General features: G+C 40.2%; 1 protein-coding gene across 1 annotated transcript; it reads left to right on the top strand.

Moving 5' to 3' along the window:
• The first annotated feature begins 67 nt into the window (after positions 1–67).
• ctsf (cathepsin F) lies at positions 68–5,724 on the top strand. Its single transcript, XM_019273968.2, has 14 exons — positions 68–453; positions 1,313–1,423; positions 1,858–1,939; positions 2,306–2,367; positions 2,487–2,559; positions 2,885–2,998; positions 3,100–3,248; positions 3,340–3,436; positions 3,553–3,633; positions 3,725–3,844; positions 3,987–4,051; positions 4,163–4,253; positions 4,539–4,597; positions 5,060–5,724. Exons 1-14 carry the CDS (start codon positions 205–207, stop codon positions 5,132–5,134), a joined length of 1,428 nt encoding a protein of 475 aa, XP_019129513.2. The 5' UTR covers positions 68–204; the 3' UTR covers positions 5,135–5,724.
• Positions 5,725–22,993: the final 17,269 nt, after the last annotated feature.

The raw sequence follows: 22,993 nt of genomic DNA, 5'->3' as shown, positions 1-22,993 counted from the left end.
TGCTCCGCCTCAGCTGAGTTTTGTTTGGCATCGTACTGCGCATGTCTGCTCCGCCTCAGCTGAGTTTTGTTTGGCAACAACAACACAGCTGCACGAGCTGAGACATCGATCTGTGTCCGGGTCCAAACAAACATTTCTCTATTTAACCGAGCAGACCCTGGACACTGGTCCTCCTTTTCCTCCTGACATCACACCGGGATTAACATGATGATGGTCGGATCTTTCCGCTGTTGTCCCCTAATCCTGTGGCTGGCCCTGGTCGCCATGCTGGGCTCGGTGTTCGGGCTCGACCTGGACCGGCCTTTGTTCGGGCCTCCGGGCTCACCTGTCCGGCTTCACGAGTCCGACCCGGGCCTGAAGAAGGCTCTGGAGTTCGCCGAGGAGCGCTACAACCGGGGCTCCAACGCCATGCACCTCCGCAAAGTCAGCCGGCTCATCTCCGCCACAAAACAGGTAACACGAGCACAGACGGCCCGGTGTTTATTTGCATTTATTAGTTATTTATTTATGATGGACTGTATGAGTTACTGCATCGCTCTTATATGTTCAGCTCATGGTAAACAACAACAGCAGCGCTGCTGGAGGCCATTTAAAGCTGCGCCATGTTACCTTCAAAATAAAAGCATAGCTTTATAAACCTTACAAATGCTTCACATCATTATTTATTTATTTTACTTTCCATACTGTTTATTTATTCTTAATTTTGTCATTGTGCTGCTGCAACAGCCAAACTTTTTTTCTTTTAGTTTATGTCTTGTCTAGTCTTATTTTTCTATTTCTATTTTATTTTGTCTTATCTTGTCTGGTCTCATCCTGTTTTTATTTTATCTTGTTGTATTTTGTTTAATCTCATCTTGTCCCCTTTTGTTCCCTTGTTTTGTCGTATCTTATCTTAAAAACTGATGTCTGTGGTATGTTCCTTGTGCATTTTATTTTCAGTTTTCACAGCTTTTTTTTTCACAGACAGCCTGTCACTCTCAGTATGTTCATTTTAAACAACTGGCACCAAGTCGTATCGTTGAGTTTAACCTGGCTTGACACCTTTCACCAAATGGCCTCACTAGAGTTGCAGTGCACTGTCATCTGTGCCGTCTGGTCCAGTGCCACCAGAGTGACCATGCAGCAAAAGAAGCATCCAGATACGACGCCATAAATACACTCACAAAGAGCTTAGTGTGGCTAAATGTCATTCAAATACACACGTATTGTATGACTTGTGTACTAGGCTTTAACACAGTTAGAGTCATGTCTGAATAAATGCCTCCCTTTCTTAAAAGTGACAAATAAATGTGTGTGTTTGTCTGTTTCCCAGCTGGTGAAGGGTATCCGCTACACAATAACAGTGGAGCTGAGTAACACTCAGTGTAAGAAATCCGCCATGCTCAGGACATGTGACTTCTATCCCGAGTTACAGAAACTCAAGGTAGGATGTGTGTGTGTGTGTGTGTGTGTTTGTGTTTGTGAGAGGGAGAGTGAATTAGTGAGTGAGATTAACCTCAGTGAGAGAAAGTAGGCCGTTTTTAAAAGAGCAGACTTCCTGGGCTTGGCTTGTGTGCAATGAATTGTGTAACCCTGACTTATTATTGCAGCAGTGTAGTTCTGTTGGTCACCAGTCTGGTCTTGTGACTTGAGTTTGACTTGAAGAAACCCGGAGCACGCTCATGACTCAAGTCCACAGTGCTGACACGTTTCTTTGTTCCTCTATTCTTAGCATATACACTGAGAAACAAATGTTATCAAAGAGCAAACATACAAGAATAACCTGCTCTTCTGACATTATTGCGCTCTGCATAAAACAGGTTGTGTCACTGTTTATAATACAGAATATCTGCGTGTGTGTGTTTTTGTTCATGTCAGACGGAGGTGTGTGTGTTCGAAGTGTGGGACATACCCTGGCAGGGCACCTCGACTCTGCTCAAGCAGAAGTGTCAGCCTAAAGGTCAGTCAGCAGCCCAAAAACAAATTCAGATTATAGACGGTCAGATTATCGTGGAAGAACACAGCTACGGTTCAAAATGAATTCTCTGGTTCCTCTTGCATTTATTCACACCCCAAGAGAAGTAGGTCACTGTTTACCTGCTGTTTATGTGACACTAATAGACTAATGTTTACTTATTTGTTCGATAAATCTTGCTTCATACCAGAGAGATAAATGAGGTAAAAGTCAACAAATAAATGCTTCTGTAATGAGAAAAACCTATTTATTATTTATTTAATAAATAAATAAATAAGTGAGTAATTCAAAGACCACATAGTTAAATAGGGTTAACACACTTAACATGTCGTCCTGGATGTCTCCCATCAGCTGAATCTCAGCAAGAAGAGACCAACAAGGTGATGGAGGCGTCCACCAGCCAGCCTCAGGAGGTAAGGATTATGTCATGTTTTAGATCGATAACAGGACTGATGGTCAGCTGTTGTGTAATCCACTTTTTATCAGTTTGAACTTGAGATTGAAGGTAAAGTCTGTGTTTGTCTGCTGGCAGGAGTCTGTCGAGCTGTTGGGCCAGTTCAAAGAATTCATGGTGAAATACAACAAGGCCTACAGCAGCCAGGAAGGTGAGTGACGGAGGACAGAACATACCAAACACATTCCTTCACAACCCTTTATGTACACACGGCAACATTAGACGCACTTCATGTATAGCAAGCAGCAAATAAGCCAAGAATCCCACATGAGACATTAAATGTAACAAAACCATAACAAATAACCACGTACATGCAGTTGTAAGTAAGTCAGTAATAGATAATCAATAAAAGATTACATAAGGACTGATTCTGGTGAAATGAGAGGCTGGAGTGTTGCTGAGATTAAAAGTTTCTTTCCTTGTCAAGTTCCAAATAATGTTTTTAATATATTTTTGTTTGACCTTCGATCCTGCAGAGGCAGACCACCGTCTGCGCATCTTCCACGAGAACCTGAAGACCGCTGAGAAGCTCCAGAATTTGGATCAAGGGTCAGCCGAGTATGGAGTCACCAAGTTCAGCGACATAACTGGTACGTGTGTGTGTGTGTGTGTGTGTGTGTATTTGCTTGTGTTTCCACACAGTTTCCAACAAAGGTGCCTTTAGTAACAAAAGTCTGACTCTTTTCTCCAGAGGAAGAGTTTCGCTCCACATACCTGAACCAGCTACTGAGTCAATGGACTCTTCACCGACCAATGAAACAAGCCTCTCCTGCCCAAAACCCCGCCCCTGCCAGCTGGGATTGGCGAGATCACGGTGCTGTCAGTCCCGTTAAGAACCAGGTACCAACAATTAGAGTTACTAACGAATAAATTATATCTCCTGTCGCCTGCTTCATGCTGATTGCAGTGTGTGTGTGTTTGTGTCTTACAGGGTATGTGTGGATCCTGCTGGGCTTTTTCCGTCACAGGCAACATTGAAGGACAGTGGTTCCTGAAAAATGGGACGTTGTTGTCCCTCTCTGAACAAGGTAACACACACACACATGCACAGACCCAAACAAACTTTCTCTTGCAGATAAAGAGTGTTTACATTTTGCAGATTAAAAGCCATGGTTTGATTGGTTCATTGATTTCTCCCTCGCAGAGCTGGTTGACTGTGATGGGCTGGATCAGGCGTGCAGAGGAGGGCTGCCGTCAAATGCTTATGAAGCTATTGAGAAGCTGGGTAAGACAGCGATGTGTGCAACCATTTGAAACTTTCTATTAATTGACATGTGATCCATTTTAATCTTCATCCTTCATGTGTTTTTTTTAAGGCGGTCTGGAGTCCGAGACCGACTACTCCTACAGCGGGCGCAAGCAGAAGTGTGACTTCACCACTGGGAAGGTGGCCGCGTACATCAACAGCTCTCTGGAGCTGTCCAAAGATGAGAAGGGTGAGTGGGCTGAGACAAAGCATATTTAAAGACAGATATGTAGTGGAGATTGATGAGTGTTCATTTTTCAGGTTATCCGCGTGGCAGTCTGGAACAAAAGGACATTAAATGGACTAATTTTGTTTTTGTTTGTCTCCTCCAGAAATCGCAGCTTGGCTGGCTGAGAATGGACCAATCTCTGTTGCTCTGAATGCATTTGCCATGCAGGTAAACTACATTCATCCACCGCCACCTCCATGGAAAGTACACATGAAGAGACAACAATCATGTCAAAATGCACGACTAAAATTAATTTTATTGTCTTTTGAATTTCTGTAGTTCTACAGGAAGGGCGTGTCTCACCCTTTGAAAATATTCTGCAACCCCTGGATGATCGACCACGCCGTGCTGATGGTGGGATACGGAGAGCGTAAGTGAAGTGTTTTTAATCCCACATTCAGATTTATTTGTCCTGTTTGCCACCAAGCCCACAATTAACAAGCTCATCAACTTAAAAGTCAATCGTTTTGGGGCACCCCAGGTGTCAAGGCTAAAGTCCTTACCGCAGCGACCTGCTGGGTCCTTTGCTGCATGCCGATCCTGTCCTATCCTGCCTATCTCTCCTCTCACTGTCTAATAAGCATAACAGATATCTCAGATGATCATTTGTGGATAAAATGCAGCACTGTATGAATTTTTTTTTTAATGCTTTCAGGTAAAGGTATCCCATTCTGGGCCATCAAAAACAGCTGGGGAGAGGATTATGGAGAGCAGGTAAGGCAGCCTTCCTACTAAAAGGCTTTGCTGGTGAACTTCTTCTTGAAAATATAGCAAATAGAACCTCATCCTGATTTTTAAAATTAAAGATATCACCAGAATGTTTTAACTTGACATGGTGATAAGTACAGTGTAGGAGCCACTTGAACCACTAGGGGGAGACATGTTTTTGTGTTACTAATTACAGATGGGCAGCAGGTGTTTGAGTAGATCATTTAAGGTTAGTTCTTTAAGGTGAAGGGATCACACGATTCTTAGCGCACATCGTAGAAGACAAGAAATCTAAGTAGCAACAGTATTTATCACCCAAAGGGAGACACCTGAGACTCTGAGTTTACTGTCAAAGAGATGTTTCAACTCGGTGATACAGTCTGGTGTTGTTCTATACAAAACTAACTACTATTATTTCGTGTAAAGTTGTGTGAGTATGTGTGCTGATTGTCTCTGTCTCTCTTACAGGGTTACTACTACCTATACAGAGGGTCCAATGCATGCGGCATCAACAAGATGTGCTCATCTGCTGTCGTCAACTAAACCACAAACACCTCACATTCACATACACACACACTATGATACGACAGATCCCCATTTCAACACTACTCAAACACACCTGTGACCCAGGCTACACGATGACCATACTCAGACAGAGATGAAGTCCTACTGATGTTACTTTCCCATTAAACCCAGAGTAGTGCTCTGCCTTCATACCTCACACCTCCTGTCAGTTTACTAAGAACATACCAGCTCTAATAAAGCTAGCATCGCTGAGGAATTCTCCAGTAATTTTTAAGATTTTATGTTTCATTCCGTTAATTCTTGCAGGTCATGCTGGTTCCTGTGTTTTAGGCAGTATTGATTTTAACTCATCTTTCCTCACAGTAACTTAGTCTATGTTTGATAAAGCGTGTGCACTAATTGTATTTAGACTTATGTCTTGTCTGTTTTCTTAGATGTTACCAGTTATTGCTGTTACCATTACCAGTGCTTGTGCTAATGTTATGTAGCATTTGAACGAACAACCTTGTGTTGGCCCGCACGTTACTACATAACAGCAGTGCAGGTGTAAAAACTGCTGTAAGTCGATGAGAAATGAATTAAGGTTGAATAAAAAAAGAGAATCCAAATTTTGTTGATGTTCTTTTCTTATATTCACGGGGACAACTAAATGAAATTGCATTATTTGAAATTAAAATACAAATCAATGCAACACTGGGATTATATTTTAATGTCTAAATAATGAATTAGTTTATAAACCACGGTGAACATTACTAAAACTAAAAATAGTGACTGCATTATTCTGTAACCTGGACTCTGTGTTGGCATTTGAGAATTGGGACGAATCATGTCCTACCAAAAAAAAACCTTAAATTAATTATACAAATTTAATTTTTTGGGGTGAGAATTTATCCTTAAATAATTTATATATAAGAAATAAGTATATAAATATAAGTATGTGTGCATACAATTCCTCCTGGGCTCCACCTACTGGCTCACTGAAATAAATGCCTCCTGTTTAGTTGACCTCTACTAGCCCGTTTGGGACTGATGTGCGCCTAACCTCATATTTGTCTCATCGTACTAACTATTAAGTCTAATTTGTATAAATATGTACCTTAGCAATATCATTTCTGAATGAAATGCAGTCACAGTGCCTACAACAGCAGAAGTTCTGAAGAGAGAAAGATCAGCCTCACTTCTCTACAGACCACCACAGTCTGGCAGCCGAGCAGGAAAGGTTAACACTGGGCAAACAAAGTCTCATTATGCCAAGATCGTGAGAAAATTATCCCGTTATCTCGAGAAAACAGAGGAAATAAAATGTATAATAATTGCATGACCACTCATAATTATGATTATATATTCTTTTAGTCACTACTCAAAGCTCATGACGATATCTTAGGGTTGGAACATAGGTGGACTGGAAAATGAAGAGCTTTACAACGTCCGCAACACTGCCAACGTTGCACCAAACCATCACTTGTGAACAAGACCACAAGATCACATGGTCGCAGTAACTCAAGGAGCATCACAGCGTTTGGAGGAGGTGCTGAATCTCATCTCAGCTGCTTCACACTCGGCTGCAAATCGCAAAAACCCAGTGCGTGTTGAAGGTCACAGTCTGATGAAGCCAACAGAACCACCTCATCTGCAAAAAAGCAGAGATGCAATTTTAAGGTTCCCCACACTGTCCTAACTCCGTCTACATCTTGAGATCCCATTCATGAATGTCACGAACAAAATTGGGGACAAGGCAGCAACGACTTTGTGCCAGCTCTCACTTTGGATGTATAAGGACCAGATGGTTCGTAGCAACGGCCCCGGTACACCGTATTCCCTATGTGACCCCCACAGGACCCTCCCATTATTATTTATGTAGAACAGAAAATTTATGTTGCCATTACAGGCTCCAATAGTCTACATAAATAATGAAAGTTAAGGATGTTGACATATGAACCTGTGTAACATGTATTTACAGGCACTTTATTTTGTGCAGGAGTGGTATTGCCAAATGATTTGCCAAATGATTTGATGGTGATTTAGTCCTGATAGTTAGTGATAATTACAATTGCTGCATTCCTGCATTCACAAATAATTAAAGTTCTTCTTGTAACACATAGTATATGCAGATACTGTATATAATCACACAACAATTTTACATGTGATACATGAAGTGAAACAAAAATCCTAATTATGTGAATTTAAATCAGTCACTTTTGTGGTTATTTGAACATATTACACGACAACCTACTATAATAGCTTTAGCACATGAATCACATGCTGTAACAGATCAACCATATAATTGGGACCAACCCTCAAGGTTTCAAATGACAGCTTCTTAATTGTTTTATTTATTGAAGTTATGAACTGATACTGGTACACCCGGCCAGAAAAGAGAAACTACACGTTCTTTGTCTGGTTTTTCAAAACACCTTGAAAGTTGAACAGTAATGACATCGATGAACTAACTGATGTTGTTATTTCCTGCTTGTCTTAATGTGAGGACAAAGACTTACCCTAATAGTAAACCTTTGGTCATGAAGTCACTGAAGGTTCTGTTAAACAAAAAGAAACCAACATTTGCAATCAGCAATGCCACTGAATCCTCCACACTGGCCAGGTCAACCATCCTGAACTCAAAGGACCCGTCTGTAGAATTTAGTGGCATCTAGGATTGTTGCTACTGATTATAACGGTCTTGCCTCACACTCTCTTTTATAGCAGAAGAAGAAACAATAGTGGCCACAAAACACCACAAGGCCTTATCTAGAGCCAGTGTTTAGTTAGTGTGTTTCTAGGCTGCTATAGAAACATGGGGGCCCCCTTTTTCATAATATCTTTGTCACTTTATTGTCATTCACCCATTATGGAAGCAGTCGATTGTGATTCCTGTTGCCAAGAACAACCACATAAAGGTCCTAAAAAGAGCATGTTGTTCATGAAATACTTTGAGAAACTGACAAAACAGGAAGCTCTTGGAAATTAAACTCACATCAAGCTGTTATTTGTTGACTTTTCAACAGCTTTCAACACCAATGAACTCCACGTGTTGTTGGATAAACTCTCACTCGCTGGTTTCTGTTGGAGAGGAATTCAAGGATCCACCCAGCCAGACTTGAGTCAACACCAAAGTATTTAGAAAGTGTATGAGTGAATTCCCACTTCTTTATATTCTGTATAGAGATGACCAGTTTGAGAACCAGTATCCTAAAGTTTGCAGGTGATTCTTTCATGATGAGGAGACAGATCATGACCCTGAGTGGTTGATTATTTGTAAACTGCTGCAAAAACGTATTTCTTTAACTATTAACTCTATGCATCAAAGACAAAAGACTCGGGTTCATAATTTTCCCTCATTTATGGGTATGAAGGTCTAAATGTCAAATCCTAGAATGCACCAGCTAAAATAGTGACTAAGAGCAGCCAAATTACAGTCTGCTCTGTATAACAGTCAGGTAGAAAAGAGTCGAAGTTCCATCCTGTCTGACTGCACCCACCCATCATCAGGAGCTTCAGTCCTCTACCTCCCACACCCACTTCAGATCACACTCATTCATCCCCACAGTAGCTTGCACATTAAGAGTATATGAGCTTACCTGTAGGATGTTTATGCCGAATGATTATGTTGATATTTTTTGATTGTTATGGTCATACTTTGGGTGATGCCAGGACTATGGGGTGTGAACTCACATGCAGCACACAAATACAGGAAACTGGAAGCAGGAGTAACAGAGTTAGATGAGAGATAGTCTGGGGAGGTTGAGCTGTGGTTTGGGTATTGGAGTGAGCGAGCAACTCCTAAATTCCAGCGGGCATGGATGCGACCGCAATCTGTGTGTGCCATGGTTGGAACCAGGCGAGAGTCTCAAAAGAGATCCAAGGAGTGGGAGTGTTTAGGTGAAGAAGGAGAATTAAGGAGGCAGGGGTCAGGTCTGGACAGCTATGTCACAACAGGAACGCCTATTTTCGGCTTCAAAACATCGGAAACCTACGGGTGATGTTACTCATGCTCTGTCCATTCTTTATACTGTCATTGTTCGAGACTGACTGATGCAGAATCCGTTCACTGAATATACAACGCTTAATGATTCACGCTTAATTCTGAAATGGCTGTCAAAGACGAGCATTGAAAAGATAAATATTAAATGTTGAATTGTTTTTGACAGCAGCAAAAACACAGTACAAATATATGACCTGTTGGATCATGTTTACCTGTGAGCTATTATCAGAGGATTCATGTGTTAATCGGTTGATTTTGACAGCGTCTGATGATATGAGGCCGAATAGCATGTCTCTGCGGGTCAAGTCATAAATAACCTGAAGATGAACTCACCACAGCAACCACAGAGTTACTTGTGTGGAACTTTGCTTATGTTGAACACCTGTTGTGATGGAGATTTTCCAGATTATAAAACCAGATTTTTTCACACGTGGCGGAAAAGGAAGAGGCAGGAGTTAGAACCCAAAACAGACGTTTTAGACGCACGTGTAGTTTCTTTTCTTTCACCAAGACGATTAAACGTTTTTCAGAGATGCTTCAGCTGAAACGTCTTCTTCATTTTCTTTGTTTCTTTGCTTCCAGTATTCCTCCGCTCTTCCCTCCCTCTTTCTTTCCACCGTAAAGAATAAAAATCTGCGTGCGTTTGCATGCATGTGTGTGAGATGGCAAGAGCAGATGTGCCTGAGAGGTCCAGCAGCACAACCTTACACAGACAGGGTCATGTCCGCCTGCAGTTTGTGTGTGTGTGTGTGCATAAATGTGTGTGTATAAAACTCTGTTTGACAGTTAAACCCCTGAGAGAATTTTAATATGATTTACTGGTACACAACTGCCAACTGCAAATCCTATGCACACACACACACACACACACACACATGGGCATACATGCATTCACATGGACCAATAACAGGAGCAGTGTAGGACGATGAGAGAGTGAGAAGCTTTTTAAACGTTTTGTTATTTAATTTTTTATTACATTTTTGGGTTCATCTTCAGTCAGTAAAATCCTAATCATCTTTTATTTTTATTTTTTCTTTGAGCTGAGTTTTACACTGTTAAATAAAAGATCATCAAATGAGTTTAGCAGCAGCTGCAGCAAAAACTGTGAAGTAAAATATCATAATTCCAATAATTTTTAAGTCAAGATTTTGCAGAGAAAGAATTATTACAAACTAACAAATTCAGAAAAGCAAAGTTAATAGTTCTGTGCAGATGATTATTGTCATTGTACATAAACTGGTATGTGTTTTAAGAAAGCAAAATACCGTATAAATAAAATAGTGTTTTTTCTGGGAACAAAAATGAGAGTTAACTGTTATTTGTTATTAATGGCATAACACAAACAGTGTTTGGTTGTTAATTTACAGATAGTGTCTTTGTTTGTAAAGAGATTTAATTATTGTCTTTTTAAATGTGTAATTCTATAAAGCAGTAAAATACTGTAACTGTAGTTTGTTAATTTACTGATAATGTCCATCATTTTGATAAAAGTTTAGATTTATTTTCCATGAATTGACTTTTATATTTCCAGCCCTTTCTATGTGTTTATGCATCTATATGACAATGTTTAGTAGTGACGTTTCAGGTATGTCAAACCTGAAATTCTCTTTACTGTTCCAACAATCCTCAGCTCTGATTTGGTCGAAATAAACCCTGAATTCACAGAGTTCTAGGTGAAAATATCAGGAGATGAGAAACAACACGAGTGAGAGCAAGAGAGAATTGTTTGTCCACGTCTTGTGAAGGGTTTGATGGCGAGGCTGGTTAATAATCGTTGATGGAGCCACGCCGCCTCGCCTTCGCTGTGCAGAATGTGTGTTGGCTTGTTTTTTTTATCGTTGGAATGTCTGATTGTAGATTTGACTTTTCTCTCTCCTGCTGGTTTGCTTCCTCTCTCTCTGCCTGCAGCTAAATGGCAGAGCTTACCTGGGTTGAATTTTTATGTATTATGTATTCCTGATGTTACATGTTATAGTAGGTTCAGCAGGTGAGCTGCAGGCACAGACTGTGTTACTGTATAAATGTGTGCTGAACCTGAAATCCCCCTCATTTATGCCTAATATATTCTTTTTGATTTCCGCTGTTGCCATCAGGTCATGCTCACATCGGTCCACCTGCACTTTTGGCATATATTAATATCACAAGCAAGCCATTGATACACTGTAAAAAACAATGTCTGTAGATTTTAAAGTGGAAAAGCTGCCAAACTATGACAGTAAAAGACTATAATGTATGCTATGAACTATGACTGTGTTTTCCTGTGTTGCCATAGTTCAAAACCTTTATTTGTTGAGGGAATTTATACAGAACAAACAACTGTTAATTGTACAGTAAAACACCTTAATATTTAATATCATAATTTACGGTCATGCTCCGGCAGTTTTACACTGTACAATCTACAGACATTTTAAAATATGAAATAAAATGCCAACCTTAAATGTGAAATCAACAGTACTAATAAGTTGATTCAGAAAATAAAATTAAGTAAATTAAGTAAAATTCTGGCAACCACAGCGGACCGTTTTTAACTGTAAAACAAGTTTCTTTCTTCTTGAGGCTCCTTTTATGTATTTATTGCATATACACTTTTATTAAAATGTATGCTTTTCTTTCCAAATATGAACAAAATAAACCAATTATCATCTGAATTTTCTGTCCCTGTGGACACAACCAGGTCGCCTTGCAGTAAACAATGTTCACCTCATGGCAGGGTGGAAGTTTTCCTCCTTGACACATCACTCTGATGGCCAAACCTCTAATTTATCCTGTTTGACAAACTTCAGTCTTTGCACATATTATGTAGAATATTTGATGACCTGATAGAAGCCTGTCAAGCATTTGCATAGATATGAAGTCAATCTATGCGTGATCATGTGTGTGTGTGTGTTTGCATATGTGTGCGTGGCCTTCGTCCTTAGCTGGCTTGTTTTGGCCTCAGGGTCCGACTCTGTTCTGTCAAGCATCTGTCTCTGCCTGTTTGTTGAAACACACACTCGCTCCCTTACACACACATACACACACACACACACACACACACACACACACACACACACACACACAATTGCCCTTGCTAACTCATTCCTGCATGGCATTGCCATGGAGATATAGATATATATATACAATATACAGAGGTCTTAGGTTTGTCAATGACACGCACTCAAAGTTTTTTAAAGTGCTGACAGCTTATACTGATGCCTGGCACTTGTGGGCACACACATACACACACGCACACACCTTCTCACACAGGCCCTCAATATACGCTTGCAACCAGCATGTGACTCCTATAGCACTATGACTATCAACATACAGTCAGGTCATGTGAAAAATGTTCAATGATAAAAAAGTGTCAGCCGTTTGGCTTTCATAGTATTAAAGTACTTTTAAGTTGAAACAGAGTATAACAAGATATAATTGTGCAGATACACGGGTACTTCACCTCCCAGCAGTCTTAGCAGTGTGCTCCAGTGACTTCATCTGGCTCCAGTATACTTAATCTCCTTCCTGCAGTCCTCCTCCTCCTCATCAATGACCTCACCTGCTGTGTGACAGATGTAGAAAATCGCACCACGTGTGATCACAGATGACACAAAGAAAAGATGCATGTCCACTGCCTTAAAGAATAAACTCCTAAAATCTTTTCGGGTTGCTTTGGAGAAGAGGTGTCAGTGGACGTGTGGAAACTGAAAAGCTTGTTTGTGCATCAGCTGTGTTTGTTTACTTTGACTCCAGTATGACGGCCATTGACGCAGTTCGTTAATGCCTCAATGCCTAATGTGCAAAGCTTCACGCAGTGCTGTGGAGTGTTATTTCTGTCACAGTGGATAATGAATGATTTAGTCCAGGAAGCTGAGTCACTGGGCTGAACCACCTCATAGGGATCTTGATGATAAAAAGAGGTGTAACTGTGCTTTATCAGCTTGCCTCTTGGTGTAAATATACAGAGTGTGTACGTTAGTAGTCAATACTTACCAGTGTGACCAGTTGGGAAATGTACAGCAGCAGCAATGGGATCTGTTGGACCAAAAAGAATGGCTGTCTTTATGCTTTATTTGGATACAGACTAAGGTTAGATGAGGGTGTTATTGTTCACCTTCTCTAAAAGTAGCGCCTAAGTTAAAAGGCTCAGATACTGTTGCAATAAAATCAATAAAAAGAGTTATAGCGAGAGATTGTGTAGCGGTGAAACTTGAATGCTGCAAAAATTTACAAGCAAACAGAGCAGCACTTTAAGGCTCTATAAAGATACAGTGAGGAATATGATTCACAACTGTCAGTCGATCACAAAGTTCACAATGAGTCCACTTCAAATGCTAACCAGTTCCACAAGGCCTTCCTGTAAAAAAGCCAAGCTCCTCTGAGAGCATGTTCTTGATATTCCCATACTGTGCTCTTCATGCTCGCTTTATTTAATGCTTTCTGCAACTGAAGTTATTGAAGTTATTATAACTTTAAAACTCATAAGTACCATTTAATGTGTTTAATATCAAAATATACATATGTATGAGTATGTGTATGTACTGTATGACATCTGTAATATTGATGATACGCTCTAATATTCAATTTATATTCAGTTTGTGAAGGTTTTTAGCCACACTAGTCACATGGCTCTATGGAAGGGAATATCAGTACTACTGGATGGATTGCCATAAAACTCGATGTCAATGACCTTGTTGGTACTTTGACGTTTTCTCCAGCCTTCCCTTGATAACTGATCATTTGTGGTTTTGAGTGAAATGTCTCCGACAGTGCCGAATGGTTTGTTGCACGGACAAGTTGTTGTTGGAAACTGTTTGGAAAAGCGCGGGCACTTTAAAAAAATACATGGCAGGTGATTGAATGAACCATCTGTCTATCACCATCTATGACAAACTTCAACCAACTGGATCAATTAACCATATTATGCAGAAACTCCGACTGAAGTCACTATGGAGAAGAGTAAAAACGTCTTTTCAGTCAAACAAAGTAAATTAATGCTATCAGCATTTTCAGCAGCTCCCATAGTTGGCACACATCTATCATTAAACCATGCCTGTAGCTGCTGTAACTTCAAGTAATTCCTCAAAAGATGATCTCCAATCTGCCACTGCCACTGTGATTTGGGCACAAATGCATATGGCAAGGCTTGGCGAGATGGATTCTCACGTGATCTTGTGAGTCCAGTTGCCTTGACTGGTGAACTATTCAATGGGTTTTTGGTGAATTGATTACAGATATTGTTGCCTCCACCACGTCAGTTCTTTCTACAACCCAATATCACAAATGAAGGGACCCTCTGTTGTCAGACCCTAGATTCACATGAGGAAAAAGCATCAAGAATCAGCCAGTATGATGACTGTAAACTCATTACATTTGCTATCCTACTGAGGCAGATGGCAATGTTATTAATTTTGCAGGCATTTAGTCAAAGACAAACATAAACACAATTATGTAAGTGGATGATATCAGGAGATCAAAGCTCTTGCAGTTCATCTTGTTTCATAGCAACCCATCCAATAGTTGGATCAACCAAACCAAACCAACCTCGAGCAAGAAAACATAAACCATTACCTATTCTAACAGTCCGTACAGCACACGGATTTATGCATTTATGAGCTGTGAAATCCTGACAACAGTTGCCATGCAAACAAACCAAGCCAAAAAAAAAAACAACAGAAACCCCCCCGAGCCCATTACAGATGTGTACAGGGTTGACAGCTGTGTGTGTGAATGTATTAATCTGGCTTGAGTTTGAGATGTAGAGCAAGACAGAAGTGATTTAGAGCAGTTTAATAAAGTGGTTTGACAAAGGGTTGATTGGCTGGAGCGTGTTTTGACCCTTGAGGCTGTAGATTTTTCTCCGTTCACCTTAAACTCATGTCATGTTTTGTCATATGTTCGCTGAGAAATGGGAAGTGAAAAATCACCATGAAGCGTTCACTGGCTCTTACTCAGGGAGACTACTAAAGAAATCTGATTTCAGTACCAGGAAATGTTGTGGGAAACATTAGAAACAGCAGTGTGTACCTTAAGTTATGGAGCACGGTGACTAAAATCGGCTTTTATGGGATTCTTGGGAAGATTTAGATTAATAGGAGACACATAAAGGACAAAGCAAATGGGCAGTTCTTTGAGGAATACCTTGAGCATGAGTAAGTTTCATGAAACAAGGAGAGACCTGTTGTAGCAGGCAGCACTGAAAGTTGGGAAGTGTTCACAAATCTTGTGAAATATAATTTCCCGTCACAGTTGGTAATAATGGGCCTATCTGCCACGACTTGACATGTATTCCAGTTTTACTGTTATCGTGGTGAATTATAGCGTAATGCTAGAGTCTGCGCACTAGATAATGCTTCCATAAACATTTATTGGTGTATTCCCAAGAGATATTTTGGCCTCAAGGCCTTCTTCAGACATGAAACAGATACAGAGACACACCTTGCAAATCCCTGTCCAGAGAGGTCATAGGATGTCATGTAATTACAAATATTTAACCAAAAATAATAATAACCAGAAGTGCAAGATGCTTTTACATTTCAGTCTAGCTCTAGTATTTATCTGATTTGGGTGTGTCCTTTTGTGAATCTTAGTGAATTATGCAATAAGTTTTGTTGGACCAACCAACAATTTTCTTTCAAACGCATCTCACAAATCGACTGTCATATCCAACAGCAGAGAGAAGTTATTGGAGAGATGATCTCCACCCCCAACACACCTGTATATCTACCTGCTATCATGTGACAACAGTTACAAACTTAGGTACATGTGACGACAGTTGAGCAAACTACATCAGGTGAGTAAGAACACAAGATGTAGTTGAAAGCTCTAGAACCATTTCCAACCATTTCTATGGGCAAAAGTTTACTCTTATGCATACTGGGGGTCTATAACCCATCTGGTAATTTTTGTCCAACTTCTGGAGTTTATGTAAACCCTGCACCCAGCATCACTATCCAACCATCCTTACGTAGGTTAGTCAATCTAACGGTGTCCAAGAGGTGGTGGCGTGAAAAGGAGGAGTTGGAATTCATTGGAAAACTGGATGACAATTGGATATAGTGGCCACACTGTATAATGAGAGCAATGGAGTCTGTAATGAAATTTTTTCCCATTAGCTTACATTGTGAAAGAACCACTGTAAAACGGCGAGTGTCACAACCGCTATAATTACATTTGGAAAATCTATAATTGGGCCCCACAATTCAGAAGCATCCTTGAAGATCTGAGTAATTTTATTAAAATCAAATGATTTTGGCTTCATGCAGCAGCTTCCATAAGAATTAACAGGAATTTCTGCTGGTTCATTGTGGCTATGCAGTATGAATAACATCTGAGGATAAACGTACGCTGGAGAAAAGTAGTCATTTTAAATAATACTAGTTAAAAATCATGTTTTTGCTGACCTCCAGTGACTTCTCACCTTACTGCAGTGATACAGAGGGGTGTCAGGACATTGTGACTTTACCGTTGGGCGTGGTTAGAGATGTAACATACCACAGTAATGACTACACTGACAACAGACTTTAAATTTTCAACAGATGAGAGCAGGCCAGCATTTTGACAGTGATGCTAATCCGATACATTTTTTGGAAAATTCAACCACAAGCTGTCCCTGAAAAGCAATCCAGTTTTTTGTAGCGCTGGTTCTGTAAATGGGAAACAACCCAACACACGACATTATTACAATCATTCAGCAACAGGTGGCGTCCATGCTCATGCAAGGGGAAGAAGAGGGGAGATGAGGGTAAATGGCAGGATCATTGACGACAATGATCCTGCTATGGCATGGAAGATGAGGTCTCCTTCTTATAGCTGAAGCAAAACAAACATTATCATATAAGTCAGTGTTGTTGCCTTCACAATGTTCATGAATGAATGAATGAATGAGTTTCCGAAGAAGTAGTGAAAGGAGAAGAAAGGTGTGAATTTGTTTGGCTGTTGAGTTCAGTTATCAACACTGTTTGTCTGGCTGACTTGAATCTTGGAGGATGACATTTACATTCTTCTGGTGTCTGTTTTTTAGTATCAAATCGTGAAACTAAAAACAAACTCCGAGCTTCCAGGAGATCTCTCACGCTGAGAGAGGACGTGGTAAAAGGTAAGAAGGAAGGCAGCTGGTCTGTATTTTTCTTAAAAAGTAGAAACTTGACCTTGTGGAGTGATAAAATAGTGCAACACAGTAAATGGAGGACATTAATGTTTTATGGTCAGTCGGTTGATGGAATCTTGGCTCTGCGAAGGAGCGAGTGAGAAAGAGAAGACGGAAAGTGCGTGACAAGAGCTGGGGAGAGGAATAGATGAGAGACATACAGGTGCTTCGGTACCTTCTGTCTCTGTTCCCATCACTGCCAACAAATCAACACAGCTGGCCTGGATAATCCAGTGAAAGTGCGGCACCATAAAAAACAATAACAGAGAGAAAGAAGAGGAGAAAACCCCTGAGAACACGAACGCACCGCCATGTATCACTCTGTAATCTGTGTAATCTGACACGCTCGCAGTGGCAGCCTCAAAGTAAGGATGCGGTATCGCAAGGTTACAGCTTTCTCATGAAATCCTACAGAAACCTGGACCTGTTGTCTACAGATGTTCCAGCTTTATTATTAATAATAATCATAGTAAAATACACATAGAACATGTTTCCATTTGTGAGGTGCTGTTGACAAAACAAACAACATTGCCATCAGCCTTAGTTATTCTTTGCATTAGTGCCACATTAGACGTGGTAAATGATGAAATTTCATTTTGTGTTTACTTTGTGTTTACCTCGATCTAGCTTACTACAGCAGTATGAACCCAAAATATACATTTTGCTGTCATTTAATGGCAATAAATGTATCTAAAAGATACCAAAATCACTACATAAGTCTGTCCGCAAGACGACAAGCAAACAACTTTCTTTTATATGCGTCTAACTTGGTTCATGGTAAAGAAGGCCTATAATCAAGTGTTGGTATCAAGTAACAGACACATATTTTAAGAACTTACCAGATAATTAAACTTCCTTATTTCCTTGTCTCCTACCAATCTCCTTATACCTACATATGTAGAAGTATTATAGAGCTCTGGTTCCTTTTAGACAGCTGGATGCGGTTAGCACCTCCAACCCACTTTATAATACCAAAAGGTTAAAACATAAACTCTGAGCTCACCTACCACTGGTAAAAGGCTCCAAATCACAGCAGAATCTGGTGTTAATTCCTCCAGAAGCTTCTGGCTCTACCACCAGGTCACTCCTCGAGACATCCATGTCACTTACTGACTGTGTCAACAATACTCCTGACACATAAACATGTACATGTGAACTCTTAGCTCAAAAATTTATATTTTCAACTTGCACAGACACATTTCTACTATCCGTGTTGCCCATTTTGGCACAATCGGATGCACATTTGCATCTTTGCTTTGACATTATGTGTAATCCTTTCGCGTCAAAGAGTGTTTGTGGACACACCATTAGTCTTGCTCTTGTTTGTGTTGAGTATTTCCCTGCTAAATAAAACAAAACTGAACTAATTTGCTGTGATTCTGATCAAACTTTCCCACATGAAAGCATTATAAATAGCTGTTTATTGTGTTAAACATAGTGTATTGCACTGCACAACGCTGCGGAATATTCTTATTCATGTTATGCTATATACAAACTGAACAAATGTTTAACTGGTAGCACGCGATGTTATTCTCCTGTGTGTATTCAGTATATCTGAGCTTTTCTTCAGAGGAGCAGAGAAATTATCCAACAACACAAGGTTAGGACCCACCAGCTGAATCAAGACACCAGCTGAGCTACAGTCAACAAGTGTTTAATCCACCGGTCAATGTTTGGAATGGAGCCTCTTCTGCGCTAAAGCCAGTCCAAATAAACTGAAGAGTTCCTTTCAAAGGGGATCTGCTTTGAGAACTGCTTCTCAGCCTGCAGGACTACAATACAGGGCAAAGAAACAAAGAGAAAGCGTAGGCATTTTATAGAAATATGTAACTGGGGAGATTAAGTCGAGAGAAAGGCCGCATGTTAAAGAGCTCCGGAGCTTGTGAGACTTAAGAGAATGAGGAACCAGCGGTGAGAGATTTAAAAGGAATGAATGGGAACAGAGGAGATCATCAGAAGATCATACTAAGGTTAAGACAGAATAATACAACTGTGCCTCGACCTTTCTGCTGAGAGTTGCAATAAACGAAGAAAACTAATTACCTACCCTAAGGCGAAACATGATTGGTACATGATGATACGTCAAAGGTTTCTTTGGCACTGTTCAAAGGGTTTGAGACACGTTACATCAAAACATGGTTATACAAAGGCCTCGAGATAGTTTAACAGATTTTTTTATTGCTGGCACCTCAGTTTCCTTCCTCACAAGTTGTATTGTACATTAATGTTATCCTCTGAATTTTATAGAAAGAATGTTGCATAACCCTGAGATACTTAAACCCCCTTCAGGAACCAGTGCTTTACATAAAGGTCACGCACCAGCTCCGGTTCCCTCCCCACCAGTGAGGTAAGATTCCCTAGGACCAGTCTGCTGGGAAAAAGCACACCCAGGTCCCTGTTTTTGCCTCCCACTCACCAGGCTGTCAAAAAGCACAACTCATATGCCTCTCCCTGCAGATGGTGATTATGATGATGATTATTTCGGGCTTTGTCAGCTCTTTTCCAGTCCATCTATGTTGTAACCCTCACCTATTGTCACAAGCGTTGGTAGTGACCTAAAGAATGATATTGCAGATAAAAGCGACTAAAATTAGCTTTCTCCGTCGAGGGAAGAGATGGGATAAAGAGCTCGGACATCCAGAGGGAACTCAGAGTAAAGTCTCTGCTCCTTCCGATCAAAAGGAGCCAGCTGAGGTTGCATCCATGCCCCAGTGGCACCTTCCTTTGGAGGTGTGGGCATGTCCAACTGCCTTGGGATCCCCTACATCCCCATACATTGCTGGGGAGAAGGACTGAATCTGAAACAGCCCACTAAACCTGCTGCCACTGTAACCCGACCCCGGATAAGCAAAAAGAAATGGATGGATGTTACATAACCTGATAAATTTTATGGGCATCCATTAATTTGATAATTGATCCTTTCATTTCAATGGTATTGCCCACCTTGCTTAGCCCGCTACATTGGTGGTATAGTATGTTTGTTCAGCTCATCCTCTGATTGTTTTCAGAAATCAACTCCAATTCTTTCTGTTATTTTCCTCCAGTTTTCCTGTCATCATAGTGGAATACCAGAATGTAAAACATCCAAAAGACATTTAAAGTAAAGGGTATGACTTTTAAAAACTAGCCTTTTCTGGCTAACCTGCTACCTCTAATGTCACTGCAGTCTCATGCACCACTGAATCCATCAGGAGCTTTCTCAGGTTGATGTCAAAAGATATTTTGGGAAGTCACTCGCTGAAGTGGATACAAATAAGAGAGTTATTTAAAAGTGGTAAATGAAAACATTTAATCACAAATAAAATGAAAACAGATGAAAAAACATAAACTCCATTATCAGTACAGAGACTTCTTTGTGACACATCATCAGTGCATTGTGTTGGTTTTCCCAGCTGTTCACCAAATGGTACTGCAGTCGGCAACTTCACAAATTTGCCAGCAGACTTGAAAAACCACGATCTACAGTCAAATGTGTTAAATACGGGTAATAAAGCTTTTTCACAGCAGCCGTTTTGACTTGAAATAGCAGGGTAAACACAGGTGTTACCAATGATACTGATTAAGGTTCAGCTCCATTCAGGTGAAACAGAGTCAGGGTGCTGCTGTGATGGACACGTTGCAGGTAAAAGAAACAGAAACTTAATGAGTATCATTGGAAACACCTGCGTTGACCCTACTATTTCGAGTAAAAATGGCTGCTGTGAAAAAGGTTGATTGGTGGTATTTAACGTTTGATTGCAGACTGTGGATTTTCAGTTTAATGATACTTGGAAAAACTGTTTTTGGAAAATATATTGCAACTGTGGCGACGTTAAGTTGCCTACTACAGTACAAAAGTTCTTGTTGGCCAGCCAACATGTTGTACTGTTTCTAAAACAAGTGTCTGTATTGATATTCTGATGGAAGTTGATGACACGTTTCTTTTTAAAAAACGTCTTAAGACCCATTTTTATTCCTTGGCTTTTAACCCAGCATGAGACTCTGTTTCTGTTTTTGCTTTAATATTATTTTAACATTGTTTTATCGTTTATTATTTTATATGTCTTATTTCATGTTCTATTTTATGTACAGCACTTTGTGTCAGCTGCGGCTGTTTTTAAAGGGCTTTATAAATAAAGTTGAGTTGAGTTGAGTTGAGTTTTTAACAGTATCAAAGTCAATCAATGAGATTTATTCTCTAAGTTAGTTAACAGTATCAAAGTCAATCAATGAGATTTATTCTCTAAGTTAGAGGAGCCATAAGAATGTTAATACTTATGCAAAGATGCATGCACATCAAAAAAACATTGCAATAATCCTGTCAAAACAGGATGCAAAGCTTGTTATTGCTTACAATGTCTCACTTGTATTTGTGAAGGAAGAAGAATGTGGCACAAGAATGCTAGTGAGATTTAGCCCATGGACCTGGCACCAGGCACCATAATCACTATGATAAACTGATGACTGAGTGTGTGTGTGTGTGTGTGTGTGTGTGTGTGTTAGTATAATAGTTTTGGATGGCAGAAAAGTGCAGAAAGAAGATGCTGAGTGATGTCCGAGTACAGTTGTCTCCTGTTTGAGACACCTCGGGATTAGAAAAGAATGAATGAATTCTTGTCATAAATCTGGCACACGTCCGATGAAGCACATCATTTAATATAATGTCCTTTCTTTTTTTTATTTATCTAAACATAGTGAGCTCTCTGTGATGAATGGCCCCTCTATCCTGTCAAGTTTGTCAAACTTGATGAACAGATCTATTCAAAAACTTTGTTTCATAATTCAGCTGATTCATGTTAGCAATTTTCTGTTTGGGTTGTTTCTCCCACCCTTACCAATTAGTAGCGACATATACAAGTCCACTCACAACAACAGCTGTGTCAGTATGGTGGTCCACTGTTGTTGCCATTTTGAAGTAATTTTCTTGTCGCCCTTTCTGCCTCTGGAACATGTACATGTAGATGCTTCCCATACTCTTGCCTACAAACTGACTGGCCTGGATGTTTCCTCATCTGAATAGCTCAAGCAGTTATATGTGTGATTCAGGAGCCTGGAATCAGGTTTAAAGCTAAGTTATTCAGTTTATTATTAAGTTATTAATCATGGTCGTTCTAGTCAATGTTTAAAACCCCACCTGGTCCTGCTGAGGTCCAGTTCAGAAGCATCCCAGAAGCAGGTCTCCGCTCGGCTCTGCAGAGAATATTCAGCTGTCCTGTCTTTGACGGACTCTGCAAGATAGCCACATCAATCTGCACAGAGTAGATCGAGCTGGCTGGAAGTCAGACACAGAAACGGCATAGAGAATCCAGGCAATTTTCAAAATAAAACACCCTGTTCAAACTGCTGTTCATTAAAACGATCCGAAGCACATTTACTCATGGTAGGTGCACATAAACCAAAGAAAAAACTTCTGAAATGGTTCTTGTAGGGTCTGAAGACGCATAGAGAACAAACCAAAAGAGCATTGTGGCCGTGACATGACAGATAAAGACGAGGGTTTTGGCGTAAGTGCTGATAAAAAGATCACCAAAAGATCATCTGGGAGCCATGAATGGTTGCAAAATGGTTTGTACTAATAGTTGTCAAAGCATTTCACAAAAATCAGTTGAATTAGGACAAAAACTGTTGGTCCATGCAAAGCTACACCATCGTGGCTAAAGAATGGAAACTTGAACTTCTAAAGTCATAAAACATTTCCATAAAAACTGGTCAAATTATCTGCCAATGAAACTCATGTTACATGATCAAAACCTCAAGAACACATTCTACACGTACCCTGACTGTTATGTCA

This window comes from Larimichthys crocea, chromosome I, assembly GCF_000972845.2.
Source record: "Larimichthys crocea isolate SSNF chromosome I, L_crocea_2.0, whole genome shotgun sequence".
Classification (NCBI taxonomy): domain Eukaryota; kingdom Metazoa; phylum Chordata; class Actinopteri; family Sciaenidae; genus Larimichthys; species Larimichthys crocea.
The sequence above is the reverse complement of the archived record's forward strand: the minus strand, read 5'-3'. Positions and strand labels throughout refer to the sequence as shown.

What these genes read in the sequence shown, in the direction of transcription:
- ctsf (XM_019273968.2), top strand. Translation starts at nt 205, where the DNA reads ATGATGATGGTCGGATCTTTCCGCTGTTGTCCCCTAATCCTGTGGCTG. An exon ending in CCGAGTTACAGAAACTCAAG is followed by an intron (nt 1,424 to 1,857) that starts GTAGGATGTGTG and finishes TGTTCATGTCAG; the next exon opens with ACGGAGGTGTGTGTGTTCGA. An exon ending in GCTGTCCAAAGATGAGAAGG is followed by an intron (nt 3,845 to 3,986) that starts GTGAGTGGGCTG and finishes TGTCTCCTCCAG; the next exon opens with AAATCGCAGCTTGGCTGGCT.